Below are 18,577 nucleotides of genomic sequence, written 5' to 3'. Positions count from 1 at the left end.
ATACCCCCAAATTCCACCCAAAATACCCCCAAAACCCCGAAAATCATCTCCAAAATACCCTGAAATACCCTCACAAAATACCCCTGAAATACCCCAAAATCTACTCCAAAATACCCTAAAAATAGACCTAGAATACTCCTAGGAATACTCCCCCAAAGAATTCCAAAATCTTCTCTGAAATCCTTCCAAAATACCCCGCAATACTCCCCAAATGCCCCCAAATCCTTCCAAAATACCCTCAATACTCCCCAAATGCCCTCCAAATCCTTCCAAAATACCCCAAAATATCCCCAAAATCCACCCAAAATCTACTCTCAAATATCCCCAAATCAACCCCCAAATACCTCTGATTCCACCCCAAAAATACTCCCCCAAAATATCCCCAAAATCCACCCCAAATACTCCCCAAAATATCCCCAAGTAGCCTCAGAATAGCCCCGAAATATCCCCAAAATCCACCCCAAATCCCCCCAAAATCTACTCCAAAACAGCCCCAAAATACCCCCAAATTCCCCTGAAATACCCCCGAAATACCCCTGAAATACCCCTAAAATACCTCACAAAACACATCAGAAATACCCCCAAATACCCCGAAATAACCCCCAAATATCCCCAAAATCTATTGCAAAAAAACCCTAAAATACCACACGAAAATGCCCCGAAATCCCCCCAAAATAGCCCTAAAATACCTCCCAACTACCCCAAAATAATCCCCAAATCGACTCTGAAATTCCCCTAAAATACCCCATAAAATGCTCCCCAAATCCCTCCTAAATTCCCCCCTTATCCTCCCAAAACCACTCCAAAACCCCCAAATTCCCCCCAAAATCCCTTCAAAACCCCATCCCCGCATATCCCTCCTAAAATCACCCCCAAAATCCCCCTAAAGTCCCCCCAAACCCTCCCAAAATCTCCCAAACCCCCCCCAAAACCCCAAAAATTCCCCCAAAGTCCCCCAAAATCTCCCAAAAACCCCAAAAATTCCCCCAAAGCCCCAAAATCCCCCACAAAATCCCCCAAAATCTCCCAAAAACCCCCAAAACCCCAAAAATTCCCCCAAAATCCCCCACAAAATTCCCCCCAAAATCCCCCAAAATCCCCCCAAAACCCCCAAAATTCCCCCAAATCCCTCCTAAAATCCCCCCAAATTCCCCCAAAATCCCCCCAAATCCTCCCAAACCCCCCAAAACCCCAAAAATTCCCCAAAGCCCCAAAATCCCCCAAATCCTCCCTAAATCTCCCCAAAAACCTCCTGAAATCCCCTAAAACCACCCTAAATCCCCCAAAATTCCCCTCCTAAATCCTCCCAGAAGCCCCCCTAAAATTATCCCCAAAACCCCCAAAACTGCCCCCAAAATGATCCCTAAATCCCTCCAAACCCCCCAAAATCCTAAAATCCCTCCAAAAATCCCCCCAAAATCCTATAAACACCCCAAAATGCCCCCAAAATCATAAAATCCCCCCTAAAATCACCCCCCCAAATCCCCCCTAAATCCCCCAAAACTCCCTCAGAGTGCCCCCAAACCCCACAAAATCCCCCAAAACCCCTCCTAAAATCACCCCAAAATCCCCAAAATCCTGAAATCACCCCTGAACCCCCCAAAATCCTATAAACACCCCCAAATCCCTCCTAAATCCTCCCAAAATTCCCCCTAAAATCACCCCCAAAACTGCCCCCAAAACGCTCCCTAAATCCCCCCAAATCCCCCCAAAATCCTAAAATCACCCCTAAAATCACCCCAAAATCCTAAAACCCCTCCAAGAATCACCCCCAAATCCCCCAAAATCCTAAAACCCCTCCTAAAATCCCTCCTAAATCCCATAAACACCCCCAAATCCCCCAAAATCCCCCCTAAAATCACCCCCAAATCCTCTCAAAACCCCCCAAAACTGCCCCCAAAACTCTCCCTAAATCCCTCCAAAACCCCCGAATCCCCCCTAAATCCCCCAAAACTCCCTCAAAGTGCCCCCAAACCCCACAAAATGCCCCAAACCCCCTCCTAAAATCACCCCTGAACCCCCCAAAATCCTATAAACACCCCCAAATCCCTCCTAAATCCCCCAGAATCCTTCCTAAAATCACCCCCAAATTCCCCCAAATCCTAAAAATCCCTCCTAAAATCCCCCCAAAATCCCATAAACACCCCCAAATCCCCCCTAAAATCACCCCCAAATCCCCCAAAACTGCCCCCAAAATGGTCCCCAAATCCCCCAAATCCTAAAACCCGTCCTAAAATCAATCCCCAAAATCCTAAAATCACCCCCAAACCCCCAAAATCCTATAAACACCCCCAAAACACCCAAAATCATAAAATCCCCTAAAATTCGGTTTCACCCCAAATCCCCCCCAAACATCCGATAAACACCCCCAAATCCCCCCAAATCCTAAATCCCCCCTAAATCACCCCAAATCCTCTCAAAACCCCCCAAAACTGCCCCCAAAACTCTCCCTAAATCCCCCAAACCCCACAAAATCCCCTAAAATCCCATAAACACCCCCAAATCCCCCAAATCCCCAAAATCCCCCCTAAAATCACCCCAAATCCTCTCAAAACCCCCCAAAACTGCCCCCAAAACTCTCCCTAAATCCCCCCAAACGCTCCCAAAATCCCCCCAAAATCCCATAAACACCCCCAAATGCCCCAAAATCCTAAAACCCCTCCTAAAATCACCCCCAAAATCCCCCCAAAACGCTCCCCAAATCCCCCAAAATCCTAAAACCCCTCCAAAAATCACCCCCTAAAATCCCCCAGAATCCTATAAACACCCCCAAATCCCCCAAAATCCCAAAATCCCCCCTAAAATCACCCCAAATCCTCTCAAAACCCCCCAAAACTGCCCCCAAAACTCTCCCTAAATCCCCCAAACCCCCCAAAATCCCCCCAAAATCCCATAAACATCCCCAAATCCCCCCAAAATCCTAAAATCACCCCTGAACCCCCCAAAATCCCCCAAAATCCTATAAACACCCCCAAATCCCTCCTAAATCCCCCCAGAATCCTTCCTAAAATCACCCCCAAATTCCCCCAAATCCTAAAATCCCTCCTAAAATCCCCCCAAAATCCCATAAACACCCCCAAATCCCCCCTAAAATCACCCCCAAATCCCCCCAAAACTGCCCCCAAAATGGTCCCCAAATTCCCCCAAATCCTAAAACCCGTCCTAAAATCAACCCCCAAAATCCTAAAATCACCCCCAAATCCCCCAAAATCCTATAAACACCCCAAAAACCCCCAAAATCATAAAATCCCCCTAAAATCACCCCAAATCCCCCCAAAATCCCATAAACACCCCCAAATCCCCCCAAAATCCTATAAACACCCCCAAATCCCCCAAATCCCCCAAAATCCCCCCTAAAATCACCCCCAAATCCTCTCAAAACCCCCCAAAACTGCCCCCAAAATGATCCCTAAATCCCCCCAAACGCTCCCAAAATCCCCCCAAAATCCCATAAACACCCCCAAATGCCCCAAAATCCTACAATCCCTCCAAAAATCACCCCCAAATCCCCCCAAAACGCTCCCCAAATCCCCCCAAAATCCTAAAACCCCTCCAAAAATCACCCCCTAAAATCCCCCAGAATCCCATAAACACCCCCAAATCCCCCAAAATCCCAAAATCCCCCCTAAAATCACCCCCAAATCCTCTCAAAACCCCCCAAAACTGCCCCCAAAACTCTCCCTAAATCCCCCAAACCCCCCAAAATCCCCCCAAAATCCCATAAACATCCCCAAATCCCCCCAAAATCCTAAAATCACCCCTGAACCCCCCAAAATCCCCCAAAATCCTATAAACACCCCCAAATCCCTCCTAAATCCCCCCAGAATCCTTCCTAAAATCACCCCCAAATTCCCCCAAATCCTAAAATCCCTCCTAAAATCCCCCCAAAATCCCATAAACACCCCCAAATCCCCCCTAAAATCACCCCAAAATCCCCCCAAAACTGCCCCCAAAATGGTCCCCAAATTCCCCCAAATCCTAAAACCCGTCCTAAAATCAACCCCCAAAATCCTAAAATCACCCCCAAATCCCCCAAAATCCCATAAACACCCCCAAAACACCCAAAATCATAAAATCCCCCTAAAATCACCCCCAAATCCCCCCAAAACGCTCCCCAAACCCCCTCAAAATCCTAAAACCCCTCCTAAAATCACCCCCCAAAATCCCCCAAAATCCCATAAACACCTCCAAATCCCCCAAAATCCCAAAATCCCCCCTAAAATCACCCCCAGATCCCCCCTAAACTGCCCCCAAAATGATCCCTAAATCCCCCAAACCCCCCAAAATCCTAAAATCCCTCCTATAATCACCCCCTAAAATCCCCCAAAATCCTAAAAGCCCCCCTAAAATCCCCCCAAAATCCCCTCAAAAACCCCCAAAGCTGCCCCCAAAACGATCCCTAAATCCCCCAAACCCCACAAAATCCCCCCAAAATCCCATAAGCACCCCCAAATCCCCCCAAAATCCTAAAATCCCCCTAAAATCAGCCCCAAATCCCCCCAAAACGCTCCCTAAATCCCCCCTAAAATCACCCCCCAAAATCCCATAAACACCCCCAACTCCCCCCAAAATCCCAAAATCCCCCCTAAAATCATCCCCAAAATCCCCCCAAAATCCCATAAACCCCCCAAAATCCCCCCAGAATCCTACAATCCCTCCTAAAATCACCCCCCAAAATCCCATAAACAGCCCCAAATCCCCCAAAATCCCCCCTAAAATCGCCCCAAATCCCCCCAAAACTGCCCCCAAAACTCTCCCTAAATCCCTCCAACCCCCCCAAAATCCTAAAACCCCTCCTAAAATCAGCCCCCAAACGCCCCCTAAATCCCCCCTACCATCCCCTAAAACCCCAAAAGGCCCCAAAAGCCCCAAAAAGCCCCAAAAAGCCCCAAAAGCCCCAATCGGGCCCCACCTGCGCCAGGCGCCGCTCCAGGCCCAGCTCCAGCACAGCGAAGGCGTTGGCGGCTGCGGGGATCGGATTTGGGGTTTGGGGTTTTTGGGGTTTTTTGGGGTTTTTGGGGTTTTTGGGGATTTTGGGGTTATTTGGGGTTTGGGGTTGTTTGTTTGGAGTTTGGGGTCTTGGGTTTGGTTTCTTTTGGGGTTTGGGGTTTTTGGGGTTTGGGGATTGGGGACATTGGGGTTTCTGGGGGGTTCAAAGTTTTTTTGGGATTGGTTGGGTTTTTTGGGGCTTTTGGGGTTTTTGGGGCTTTGGGGGCTTTTTGGGCTTTTTGGGGTTTTTGGGGTTTTGGGGCTTTTGGGGCTTTTTGGGCTTTTGGGGTTTTGCGGCTTTGGGGCTTTTTGGGGTTTTTGGGCTTTTGGGGCTTTTGGGGCTTTTGGGGCTTTTGGGGTTTCTGGGGCTTTTGGGGTTTTTGGGCTTTTGGGCTTTTGGGGCTTTTGGGGCTTTTGGGGCTTTTGGGGTTTTGGGGTTTTTGGGGTTTTGGGGCTTTGGGGTTTTTGGGGCTTTGGGGTTTTTGGGATTTTGGGGTTTTTGGGATTTGGGTTTGTTTGTTTGGAGTTTGGGGTCTTGGGTTTGGTTTTTTTTGGGGTTTGGGGTTTTTGGGGTTTGGGGATTGGGGACATTGGGGTTTCTGGGGGGTTCAAAGTTTTTTTGGGATTGGTTGGGTTTTTTGGGGCTTTTGGGGTTTTTGGGGCTTTGGGGGCTTTTTGGGGTTTTGGGGCTTTTGGGGTTATTTGGGGTTATTTGAGGTTTGGGGTTATTTGGGGTTTGGGTTTGTTTGTTTGGAGTTTGGGGTCTTGGGTTTGGTTTTTTTTGGAGTTTGGGGTTTTTGGGGTTTTTGGGGTTTTTGGGGTCGTTTGGGGTTTTTGGGGCTTTGGGGTTTTTGGGGTTTTGGGGTTTTTGGGGCTTTTGGGGTTTTTGGGGTTTTTGGGGTTTTGGGGTTTTTGGGGCTTTTGGGGTTTTTGGGGCTTTTGGGGCTTTTGGGGTTTTTGGGGCTTTTGGGGATTTTTTGGGGTTTTTGGGGCTTTTGGGGTTTTTGGGGTTTTGGGGCTTTTGGGGCTTTTGGGGCTTTTGGGGTTATTTGGTGTTTTTGGGGCTTTGGGGGCTTTTGGGGCTTTTGGGGCTTTTGGGGTTTTTGGGATTTTTGGGGTTTTTGGGGTTATTTGGGGCTTTTGGGGCTTTTGGGGATTTTTGGGGCTTTTGGGGCTTTTGGGGTTTTTGGGGTTTTTGGGGTTTTGGGGCTTTTGGGGCTTTGGGGCTTTGGGGCTTTGGGGCTTTGGGGATTTTGGGGTTTTTGGGCTTTTGGGCTTTTGGGGCTTTTGGGGTTTTGGGGTTTTTGGGCTTTTGGGGCTTTTGGGCTTTTGGGGCTTTTGGGTTTTTGGGGCTTTTGGGGTTTTGGGCTTTTTTTGGGGTTTGAGAGGATTTTTGGGGTTTGATTGGGGTTTGGGGGTTTTTTCTGTGTTTTTTTGGGGTTTTCTTGGGTTTTGGAGTTTGGGGTTGGGGATTTTGGGGTTTGGGGTTCTTTGGGATTTGATTGGGGTTTGGGTTTTTCTGGAGTTTTTGGGGTTTTTTGTGTGGTTTTTTTGGGGGTTTGGGGTTGTTTCTGGTTGGGGATTTTTGGGGTTTTTTGGGGTTTTTTGGGTTGTTTCTGGTTGGGGATTTTGGGGGTTTTGGGGTTTTTTGGGTTGTTTCTGGTTGGGTTTTTTTGGGTTTTTTTGGGTTGTTTCTGGTTGGGGATTTTTGGGGATTTTTGGGTTTTTTTGGGTTGTTTCTGGTTGGGGATTTTGGGGTTTTTTGGGTTTTTTTGGGTTGTTTCTGGTTGGGGATTTTGGGGTTTTTTGGGTTTTTTTGGGTTGTTTCTGGTTGGGGATTTTGGGGTTTTTTGGGTTTTTTTGGGTTGTTTCTGGTTGGGGATTTTGGGGTTTTTTTGGGGTTTTTTGGGTTGTTTCTGGTTGGGGTTTTTGGGGCTTTGGGGCTTTTGGGGCTTTTGGGGCTTTTGGGGTTTGGGGTTATTTGGGGTTTGGGGTTGTTTGTTTGGAGTTTGGGGTCTTGGGTTTGGTTTTTTTTGGGGCTTTTGGGGCTTTTGGGGTTGTTTGGGGTTTTTGGGGATTGGGGACATTGGGGTTTTTGGGGGTTTGGTGATTTTTGGGTTTGGGGTTTTCTGGGGTTCAAAGTTTTTTTGGGATTGTTTGGGGTTTTTGGGTTTGGGGTTTTTAGGTTTGGGGTTTTTTGGGTTTTGGATTTTTGGGCTTTTTTTGGGTTTGTTTGGGGTTTGAGGCTTTTTGGGTTCTGGAGTTTGGGGTTGGGGATTTCTGGGGTTTTTGGGGTTTTTGGGGTTTGGGGTTTTTGGGGTTTTTGGGGATTTTTGGGGTTTGGGGTTATTTGGGGTTGTTTGTTTGGAGTCTGGGGTTTTCTGGGGTTTGAGGTTTTTTTGGGGTTCTTTGGGGTTTTTTGGGTTTTGGGGTTTTGGGCTTTTTTTGAGGTTTGAGAGGATTTTTGGGGTTTGATTGGGGTTTGGGGGTTTTTTCTGTGTTTTTTTGGGGTTTTCTTGGGTTTTGGAGTTTGGGGTTGGGGATTTTGGGGATTGGGCTTCTTTGGGATTTGATTGGGGTTTGGGTTTTTTTGGAGTTTTTGGGGTTTTTTGTGTGGGTTTTTTGGGGTTTTTTGGGTTGTTTCTGGTTGGGGTTTTTTGGGTTTTTTTGGGGTTTTTTGGGTTGTTTCTGGTTGGGGTTTTTTTGGGGTTTTTTGGGTTGTTTCTGGTTGGGGATTTTTGGGGTTTTTTTGGGTTTTTTTGGGTTGTTTCTGGTTGGGGATTTTTGGGGATTTTTGGGGTTTTTTTGGGTTGTTTCTGGTTGGGGATTTTTGGGGATTTTTGGGTTTTTTTGGGTTGTTTCTGGTTGGGGATTTTGGGGTTTTTTGGGTTGTTTCTGGTTGGGGATTTTGGGGTTTTTTTGGGTTGTTTCTGGTTGGGGATTTTTGGGGTTTTTGGGTTTTTTTGGGTTGTTTCTGGTTGGGGATTTTTGGGGTTTTTTGGGTTTTTTTGGGTTGTTTCTGGTTGGGGATTTTTGGGGTTTTTTGGGGGGGTTTGGGGTTGTTTCTGGTTGGGGATTTTGGGGGTTTTTTTGGGGTTTGGGTTTCTTTGGGAGGGTTTTTTTTGGTTTCTGGGTTTTTGGGGTGCAGTACCGATGACCAGGCAGGGGGCAGGCCAGCTGTAGGGGTCCTTGAGGAACAGGGACACCACCTGGATGGGATCCACCAGGATGCCGTACCTGGGGGGGGGACAGCGTGAAAACACCCCAAAAATAACCCCAAAATAACCCCAAAAACACCCCCAAAATAACCCCAAAAACAACCCCAAAAAATAACCCCAAAAACACCCCAAAATAACCCCAAAGCACCCCAAAAACAACCCCAAAAACTAACCCCCAAAACACCCCAAAAATAACCCCAAAAACACCCCCAAAACACCCCAAAATAACCCCAAAACACCCCAAAAATAACCCCAAAAATATCCCTAAAAAGATCCCTGAGACACCCCAAAAATAACCCCAAAACACCCCGGGACACCCCCAAAAATAACCTCAAAATAACCCCAAAAATCACCCCAAAATAACCCTGGGACACCCCCAAAATAACCCCAAAAACACCCCAAAAATAACCCCAAAACACCCAAAAATCACCCCAAAATATCCCAGGGACGCCCCAAAAATATCCCTAAAAATATCCCTGAGACACCCCAAAAACAACCCCAAAAATAACCCCAAAACACCCCAAAAATAACCCCAAAATTTCCCAGGGACACCCCCAAAAATAACCCCAAAAATACCCCCAAAATAACCCAAAAACACCCCAACAATAATCCAGAGACACCCCCAAAAATAACCCCCAAACACCCCAAAAATAACCCCAAAAATAACCCCAAAACACCCCAAAATAACCCCAAAAATACCCCCGGGACACCTCAAAACTAACCCCAAAACCACCCCAGGACACCCCCAAAAATAACCCCAAAAACAGCCCCGGGATACCCCACAAATAACCCCAAAAACATCCCCGGGAAACCCCAAAAATAACCCCAAAAATACCCCTGGGACACCCCAAAAATGGCCCCAAAACACCCTGGGACAACCCCAAAACCACCCCAAAAACCACCCCAAAAATAACCCCAAAAATAACCCCCAAAACACCCTGGGACACCCTACAAATACTCCTGGGATACCCCAAAAATAACCCCAAAACCACCCCAAAATAACCCCGGGAAACCCCAAAAATAACCCCAAAACCACCCCAAAATAACCCCAAAACCACCCCAAAATAACCCCAAAACCACCCCAAAATAACCCCGGGAAACCCCAAAAATAACCCCAAAAATAACCCCAAAAATAACCCCAAAAGGACCCCAAAAATACCCCGGGATACCCCAAAAATAACCCCACAAATACCCCCGGGACACCGCAAAAATAACCCCCAAAACACCCTGGGACAATCCCAAAAACACCCCCAAAATAAACCCAAAAGTATCCCCGGGACACCTCAAAATTATCCCCAGAACACCCCCAAAAATAACCCCAAAACCACCCAAAAACAACCCCCAAAAATACCCCCGGGACCCCCCAAAAACAACCCTAAAAAAACCCCAAAAACAACCCCAAAATAACCCCGGGAAACCCCAAAACCACCCCAAAAACAACCCCGGGACACCCCAAAAACAAACCCAAAAACACCCCTGGGACACCCTAAAAACAACCCCAAAAACAACCCCAGGACGCCCCAAAAACAACCCCAAAAACAACCCCCGGGATACCCCAAAAACAACCCTAAAAAAACCCCAAAAACAACCCCAAAAACACCCCCGGGACACCCCAAAAACAACCCCCGGGACACCCCAAAAACAACCCCAAAAACAACCCCAGGACGCCCCAAAAACAACCCTAAAAAACCCCTAAAAACAACCCCAAAATAACCCCGGGAAACCCCAAACCCACCCCAAAAACAACCCTAAAAAAACCCCAAAAACAACCCCAAAATAACCCTGGGAAACCCTAAAACCACCCCAAAAACACCCCCGGGACACCCCCAAAAACAACCGCAAAAACACCCCAAAAATACCCCTGGGACACCCCAAAAACAACCCCAAGAACACCCCAAAAACAACCCCAAAAATACCCCTGGGACACCCCAAAAACAACCCCAAAAATACCCTGGGACAACCCCAAAAACAACCCCAAGAACACCCCAAAAACAACCCCAAAAATACCCTGGGACAACCCCAAAAACAACCCCAAAAATACCCCTGGGACACCCCAAAAACAACCCCAAAAATACCCCTGGGACACCCCAAAAACAACCCCAGGACACCCCAAAGTCCCCGGTTGGGGACAGTGCCACCCCAAAATCCTGAGTTGGGGACAGTGCCACCCCCTTGGGGACAGTGCCACCCCCCCTTGGGGACAGTGCCACCCCCCCTTGGTGACAATGCTACCCCCACCCCCTTGGGGACAGTGCCACCCCAAACCCCCCCTTGGGGACAGTGCCACCCCCTTGGGGACAATGCTACCCCAACGCCCTTGGGGACAGTGCCCCCCCCAGATCCTCTGCTATTGGGGACAGTGCCACACCCCCAAAAGCCTGCCCTGGGACAGTGCCACCCCCTAATCCTGCCCTGGGGACAGTGCCACCCTAAACCCCCCCCCTTGGGGACAGTGCCACCGCCTTGGGGACAGTGCCACCCCCTTGGGGACAGTGCCACCCCAAACCCCCCCTAGGGGACAGTGCCACCCCCAGATCCTCTGCTATTGGGGACAGTGCCACACCCCCAAAAGCCATGTTGGTGACAGTGCCACCCCCTAATCCTGCCCTGGGGACAGTGCCACCGCCCTGGGGACAGTGCCACCGCCCTGGGGACAGTGCCACCCCGCCTTGGGGACAGTGCCACCCCCAAATCCTGCCCTGGGGACAGTGCCACCTCCAGCCCCATGTTGGGGACAGTGCCACCCCCAAATCCTGCCCTGGGGACAGTGCCACCTCCAGCCCCATGTTGGGGACAGTGCCACCCTCAAACCCTTCGTGTTGGGGACAGTGCCACCCCCCCGCTGGGGACAGTGCCACCCCGTCCCTGTCCCCTCTCACTTGATGAGGTTCTCCAGGAAGAGCCGCGCGTTGCTGAGCACCTGAGGGGACAATGGGGACAATGGGGACACTGAGGGGACACTGAGGGGACACTGAGGGGACACTGAGGGGACATTGAGGGGATTGAGGATATTGGGGACACTGAGGGGACACTGGGGACACTGAGGGGATTTGGGACATTGGGGACACTGAGGACACTGAGGGGACACTGAGGGAACATTGGGGACACTGAGGGGATTGGGGACATTGGGGACAATGGGGACACTGAGGGAACATTGGGGACACTGAGGGGATTGGGGACATTGGGGACAATGGGGACACTGAGGGGACACTGGGGACACTGAGGGGATTGGGGACATTGGGGACAATGGGGACACTGAGGGGACACTGGGGACACTGAGGGGACACTGAGGGGACACTGAGGGAACATTGGGGACACTGAGGGGATTGGGGACATTGGGGACACTGGGGACACTGAGGGGACACTGGGGACATTCAGGGGATTGGGGACACTGGGGACACTGGGGACACTGAGGGGACACTGAGGGGACATTGGGGACACTGAGGGGACACTGAGGGGATTGGGGACATTGGGGACACTGAGGGGACACAGCTGTCACCAACCCCCCCAGTGCCACCCCAGGCCGGTGCCACCCCAGGGCTGTTGTGTCACCGGGTGTTGGCACTGGGTGGTGGCACCGGGTGAGTCACCGGTGACAAAGGCCATCCCTGGGGACAAGGAGCTTGGTGACACTGCAGCGACAGCGATGGGGACATCAGTGCCACCCCAGTGCCACCCCAATGTCCCTCAGTGTCACCTCGGTGTCACCATGAGAGCTCTGCAGCCCTTTGGGGACAGGGACCCTGATGTCCCCCAGTGTCACCTCAGTGTCACCTTGGGGGCTCTGGACACCCCCTGGGGACAGCAATGGGGACCTCAGTGTCACCCCAATGTCCCCCAGTGTCACCTCAGTGTCACCTTGGGGGCTCTGGACACCCTTGGGGACAGCAATGGGGACCTCAGTGTCACCCCAATGTCCCTCAGTGTCACCTCAGTGCCACCATGGGGGCTCTGTACCCCCTTGGGAACAGCAATGGGGACCTCAGTGTCACCCCAATGTCCCTCAGTGTCACCTCAGTGCCACCTCAGTGTCACCATGGGGGCTCTGGACCCCCTTGGGGACAGCAATGGGGACCTCAGTGTCACCCCAATGTCCCCCAGTGTCACCTCAGTGTCACCCCAGTGTCACCTCAGTGCCACCATGGGGGCTCTGTACCCCCTGGGGACAGCAATGGGGACCTCAGTGTCACCCCAATGTCCCCCAGTGTCACCTCAGTGTCACCTCAGTGTCACCATGGGGGCTCTGGACCCCCTGGGGACAGCAATGGGGACCTCAGTGTCACCCCAATGTCCCCCAGTGTCACCTCAGTGTCACCTCAGTGCCACCATGGGGGCTCTGTACCCCCTGGGGACAGCAATGGGGACCTCAGTGTCACCCCAATGTCCCTCAATGTCACCTCAGTGTCACCATGGGGGCTCTGGACACCCCCTGGGGACAGCAATGGGGACCTCAGTGTCAACTCAGTGTCACCTCAGTGTCACCTTGGGGGCTCTGGACACCCCCTGGGGACAGGGACAGGGACGCTGATGTCCCCCAGTGTCACCCCAGTGTCCCCAATGTCCCCTCAATGTCCCTTCAGTGTCCCTGATGTCCCCCAGAGCCACCCCACCCCAGCCCTGTCCCTGTCCCCTGTCCCCAAACCCCCCCCCGACTATCGCGACACACAGGACAGGCTTAGCCCCGCCCACCTGCGTGACGTCACATTGACCACGCCCATTCACCCGGAAGGGGGCGCGATCTGGGCGGGGCTGTCGCGACAGGAGGGAAATATCGCGATACGGGGGAAATACCGCGACACGGGGGGGAAATATCGCGATACGAGGGAAATATCGCGAGACGGGGGGACTGTCGCGACTCACCAGCATCACGACGCACCAGTTGAGCACCCCCCGGTAGTTGCTGTAGCCGCTGGCCGAGCTCAGCAGCGACTCCTGCACCTTGTGACACCTGGGGACACATTGGGGACACGGTGGGGACACACGGGGACACCCCCAAACCGTGCCAGGGGCGGGGGGACATCCCGGGGGGTGACAGAGGGGACACAGGGGGGGACACGGAGGGGACATGGAGGGGACACAGGAGGGGACATGGAGGGGACATGGAGGTGACACAGGAGGGGACATGGAGGGGACACAGGAGGGGACATGGAGGGGACATGGAGGGGACACCCCCAAACCGTCCCAGGGGTGGGGAGGGGACACACAGGGTGGGGACTCCAAGGGTTGGGGACATCCCTGGGGGTGACAGGGGTGACACAGGAGGGGACACAGAGGGGACACGGAGGTGACACAGAGGGGACACAGGAGGGGACATGGAGGGGACATGGAGGGGACACAGGAGGGGACATGGAGGGGACACCCCCAAACCGTCCCAGGGCTGGGGGGACACACAGGGTGGGGACTCCAAGGGTTGGGGCCATCCCTGGGGGTGACAGGGGTGACACAGGAGGTGACAGAGGAGGGTACAAAGGTGACACAAGAATGGCAGAGGTGACACAGGAGGGGACACAGGAGGGGACACACAGGGACAGGGGTGACACAAGAGTGACAGAGGTGACACAGGAGGAGACACGCAGGAACAGAACCCCCTTGGGGAGGTTTTGGGGGGCTCTGGGTGGGGAGGGGACACCCAGAGGGGACCCCCAACCCTGGGGAGGGTGACAGGGGTGACACAGGAGTGACAGGGGTGACACAGGAGGGGACACCCCCAAACCGTCCCAGGGGTGGTGGGGGACACAGCGGGGGGACTCCAAGGGTTGGGGACATCCCTGGGGAGGGTGACAGGGGTGACAAAGGTGACAGAGGAGGGTACAAAGGTGACACAGGAGTGACAGTGGTGACACAGGAAGTGACAGGGGTGACACAGGAAGTGACAGGGGTGACACAGGAGGGGACACACAAGGACAGGACCCCCTGGGGAGGTTTTGGGGGGCTCTGGGTAGGGAGGGGACACACGGCGGGGTCCCCAAACCCTGGGGACACCCCTGGGGAGGGTGACAGGGGTGACACACGAGTGACAGAGGTGACACAGGAAGTGACAGGGCAGTGGCAGTGCCAGCACCGGGTCCAGAGTCCCCCTCCCCCCCTTGATAAGATATGGGGTGATCGTGGCTAATTAGCGCTAATTAGGGGCTGACTGGGGGGACAGGGGTCAGGGACAACCCCGGGGGGGCAGGGGTGGCACCAGGGTCACTCTGGGGGGGTTGGGGTGGCCCTGAGAGGGTTTGGGGTCACTCTGGGGGGGTTGGGGTGGCCCTGGGGGGGTTTGGGGTCACCCTGGGGGGGTTTGGGGTGGTCCTGATCAGGTTTGGGGTGGCCCTGAGAGGGTTGGGGTGGCCCTGTGCAGGTTTGGGGTGGCCCTGAGAGGGTTTGGGGTGGCCCTGGGGGAGTTTGGGGTCACCCTGGGGGGGTTTGGGGTCACGCTGGGGGAGTTTGGGATGGTCCTGATCAGGTTTGGGGTCACTCTGGGGTGGTTGGGGTGGCCCTGAGAGGGTTTGGGGGGGTCTTGAGGGGTTTGGGGTGGCCCTGAGTGGCTTTGGGGTGGCCCTGGGGGGGTTTGGGGTCACCCTGGGAGGGTTTGGGGTGGCCCTGGGGAGGTTTGGGGTGGCCCTGGGGGAGTCTGGGGTGGCCCTGGGGGGGTTTGGGGTCACCCTGGGGGGGTTCGGGGTGGCCCTGAGTGAGTCTGGGGCGGCCCTGGAGGGGTTTGGGGTCACCCTGGGGGGTTTGGGGCAGCCCTGGAGGGGTTTGGGGCAGCCCTGGAGGGGTTTGGGGTCACCCTGGGGGGTTTGGGGTGGCCATGGGGGGGTTTGGGGTTCCTGGATTGGGCCACTCGGGGTGATCCCTTTGGGGACCCCAAACCAGGGACAGGGGACAAAAGGGACCCCAATTATGGGTAGGGGACAAGGGGGGGCCCCTCTGGGGACCCCAATTAGGGACAGCGAACCCTAAAAAACAACAAGAGAAAATCCCAAGCCAGGGACAAGGGGACACCCCAAAAACGGGGACAGGGGACTGTGGGACCCCAAACAGGGACAGAGGGACCCCAAACAGGGACAGGGGACAGTGGGACCCCAAACAAGGGACAGAGGGACCCCAAACAGGGACAGGGGACAGTGGGACCCCAAACAAGTGACAGAGGGACCCCAAACAGGGACAGGGGACAGTGGGACCCCAAACAAGGGACAGAGGGACCCCAAACAGGGACAGGGGACAGTGGGACCCCAAACAAGGGACACAGCGACCCTAAACAGGGACAGGGGACAGTGGGACCCCAAACAAGGGACAGGGGACTGTGGGACCCCAAACAGGGACAGAGGGACCCCAAACAGGGACAGGGGACAGTGGGACCCCCTTGGGCACCCTAAATCAGGGACAGGGGACAGTGGGACCCCCCCAAGTGACACAGGGACCCCAAACAAGGGAAAAATGACAGAGGGACCCCAAACCACGGACAGGGGACAGTGGGACCCCCCTTGGGGACCCCAAACCACGGACAGGGGACAGTGGGACCCCCCCCAAGTGACAGAGGGACCCCAAACCAGGGACAGGGGACAGTGGGACCCCCTTGGGCACCCCAAAGAAGGGACAGGGGACAGAGGAACCCCCTTGGGCACCCCAAACCAGGGACAGGGGACAGAGGAACCCCAAACCAGGGACAGGGGACAGAGGGACCCCCTTAGGGACCCCAAACCAAGTACAGTGGACCTTGGGACCCCCTTGGGGACCCCAAACCAGAGAGAGGGGACAGTGGGACCCCCTTGGGCACCCCAAAGAAGGGAGAGGGGACAGTGGGACCCCAAACCAGGGACAGGGGTCAGTGGGACCCCCCAAAAGGGCTCCCCCAAATCCCGAGGAGGACTCGGGACCCCGGCAGGGGGACACGGGGGGGGTGACAGGGACACAGATGGGACACGGTGGTGACACGGGGGTGACACGAGGGTGACACGGATGGGACACACACGGGGGTGACACGGATGGGACACACACGGGGGTGACACGGATGGGACACGGGGGTGGCACGGGGGTGACACGGATGGGACACAAACGGAGGTGACACGGATGGGACACACACGGATGGGACACACACGGGCTGGCACAGCACGGCCGCGGCCGCCCCGCAGCGGTGCCGGCGGCGGTGGCGGTGTCGCAACCGGGAGCGGCGGGGCAGGGTTGGGACATCGCCCTGGGGACACCGAGGGGGCACCGGGACAGGGGGCACCGGGGACAGGGACACGGGGACAGGGGGCACCGGCACCCCGGGGACTGCGGGGACACGAAAAGGGGGGACAGGGACACCGGGGGGACACCCTGGAAAGGGGGGACAGGGGGCACCGGGACCCCTGGGGACACACCCAGGAAAAGGGGGGGACAGGGGAACACTGGGGTGGCACTGGGACACCCAGGAAAAGGGGGGGACAGGGGGCACCGGACACTTGGGGGACACCCTGAAAAGGGGGGACAGGGGGACACTGGGACCCCTGGGGACACACCCAGGAAAAGGAGGGGACACCAGGACCCTTGGGGACAGCGAGACCCCCGTGGGGCAGGAACGTGCAGGGACAAGGGGACACAGGGAGCGGGTGAGGACCCTCAGAGGAACAGGACCGGGGCTCCTGGGGGGTCCCCAGTGTCCCCAGGGGGTCCTCACACATGGGGAGGGGTCCCCAGTGTCCCCAGAGGGTCCTCACACATGGGGAGGGGTCCCCAGTGTCCCCAGAGGGGTCCTCACACATGGGGAGGGGTCCCCAGTGTCCCTGGGGGGGGGGTCCTGGAGGGTCCCGGTCCCAGCTGAGGGAGGGTCCCAAAAGGCCCAGGTCCAAAGTTGGGGGGTCCCAAATGTCCCCAAAGCAAGGGGAGGGTCCCGAGTGCCCCCAAAGCAAGGGGGGTGGGGTCCCCAAATTACCGGTCCCACCCTGAGGGAGGGTCCCTGAGGGTCCCAAGCCCAGCTGAGGGGGGTCCCGAGTGTCCCCACAACGAGGGGGAGTCTCAAATTATCCGTCCCACCCCGAGGCGGGGTCCCCGAGGGTCCCTGAGGGTCCCTGGGCCACCTGAGGGGGGTCCTGAGGGTCCCAGGGCCACCTGAGGGGGGTCCATGAGGGTCCCCTCAAAACCAGAGGGGGGTCCCTGAGGGTCCCAGGGCCACCTCAGAGGGGTCCCTGAGGGTCCCAGGGCTACCTGAGGGAGGGTTCCCGAAGGATCTCGGAGGGTCCCAGGGCCACCTGAGGGGGGAGCGGCTCCCTCAGGGCCCCCTCACGGCTCCCGCTGCCGCCCTGAGGGCAGGCTCCCGTTTCCCGCTCTGGGCCCCGTTACCTGAGGTCTCCGGCGAGGTCATCGGCGCCGTCTCCGTGTGCGGAAGGGGGTTCGGGTTTGGCGGGTCCCCCCCGGCGCCTGCGGGCCCCGCCATTGCCGCCGGCGGGGCTCGGGGCTCCGGCGCTGTCGCCGCCCGGGGCCGCGGCCCCCGCGCTGCCCCCGCGCTCGCCCATCTGGGCCCGGCCCGGCCGCGCCCGCCCTTTGTAACCTGGCAACGCCCCGCCCACGCGCCGCCGCCAATGGCAGGGCGGGCACCGCGGGGATTGGCGGGGGGCGCGACCAATGGGAAGGGAGTGCGGGGAAAGGGGAGCCAATGAGGAGGGGAGGCGGGAGGTAGGGGTGGCCAATGGGAGGGTGGGAATGGGAAGGGGGCGGGGCAAGAAAAATGGGGGATTTGGGGGAGAATTTGGGGGGAAGTTGGAGGAGATTTGGAGGAGTTTGGGGAATTTGGGGGCATTTGTGGTAATTTGGGGGAATTTTGGTAAAATTTGGAAGGAATTGGGTGAATTTGGGTGGGTTTGGGGGATTTAGGGCGATTTGAGGGGAGTTTGAGGGGATTTGGGGGGATTTGGAAAGGATTTGGGGGGAATTTGGCAAAATTTGAAGACATGTGGGTGAATTTGGGTGGGTTTGGGGGGATTTAGGGGGGATTTGACGGGGATTTGGGGGAATTTGGGGGAGTTTATGGGGGAATTGGGGGAGAATTTGGGGGGATTTGGGGGAAATTAGGGGGGTTTGAAGGGGAATTTGTGGGGAATTTGTGGGGAATTTTGGGGGGGTTGAGGGGGATTTGGGGGGGATTTGGCAAAAATTTGGGGACATTTTAGGGGAATTTGGGGGATTTCGGAGGAATTTGGGGGGTTGTGGGGATTTAAGGGGAATATGAGGGAATTTAGGCGATTTGGGGGGATTTAGAGGAATTTGGGGGATTTTGGGCGGATTTAGGGGAGATTTGAGGGGAGTTTGGGGGGATTTGGAAAGGATTTGGGGAAGTTTGGGGGATTTGAGGGGGATTTGGGGGAATTCAGGGAGAATTTGTGGGACGGTTTGGGGAGATTTGA

The 18,577-nt window shown here is 55.1% G+C and overlaps 1 protein-coding gene across 1 annotated transcript; it reads right to left on the bottom strand.

Moving 5' to 3' along the window:
* Positions 1–4,912: 4,912 nt before the first annotated feature.
* On the bottom strand, positions 4,913–17,689 carry LOC136569765 (diacylglycerol O-acyltransferase 1-like; the record flags this gene model as incomplete). The annotated part of the gene is made up of 5 exons (XM_066570120.1): positions 17,517–17,689; positions 13,068–13,155; positions 11,087–11,127; positions 8,141–8,226; positions 4,913–4,965 (listed from the first exon to the last, which is right to left on the bottom strand). Coding segments are annotated over exons 1-5 (441 nt in total), but the record flags the coding sequence as incomplete, so codon positions are not given.
* Between the last annotated feature and the right edge of the window lie 888 nt (positions 17,690–18,577).

The sequence above is a fragment of the Molothrus aeneus genome, unplaced genomic scaffold, assembly GCF_037042795.1.
Source record: "Molothrus aeneus isolate 106 unplaced genomic scaffold, BPBGC_Maene_1.0 scaffold_208, whole genome shotgun sequence".
Taxonomy (NCBI): Eukaryota; Metazoa; Chordata; class Aves; order Passeriformes; family Icteridae; genus Molothrus; species Molothrus aeneus.
This window is presented reverse-complemented; position numbering and strand designations above follow the sequence as displayed.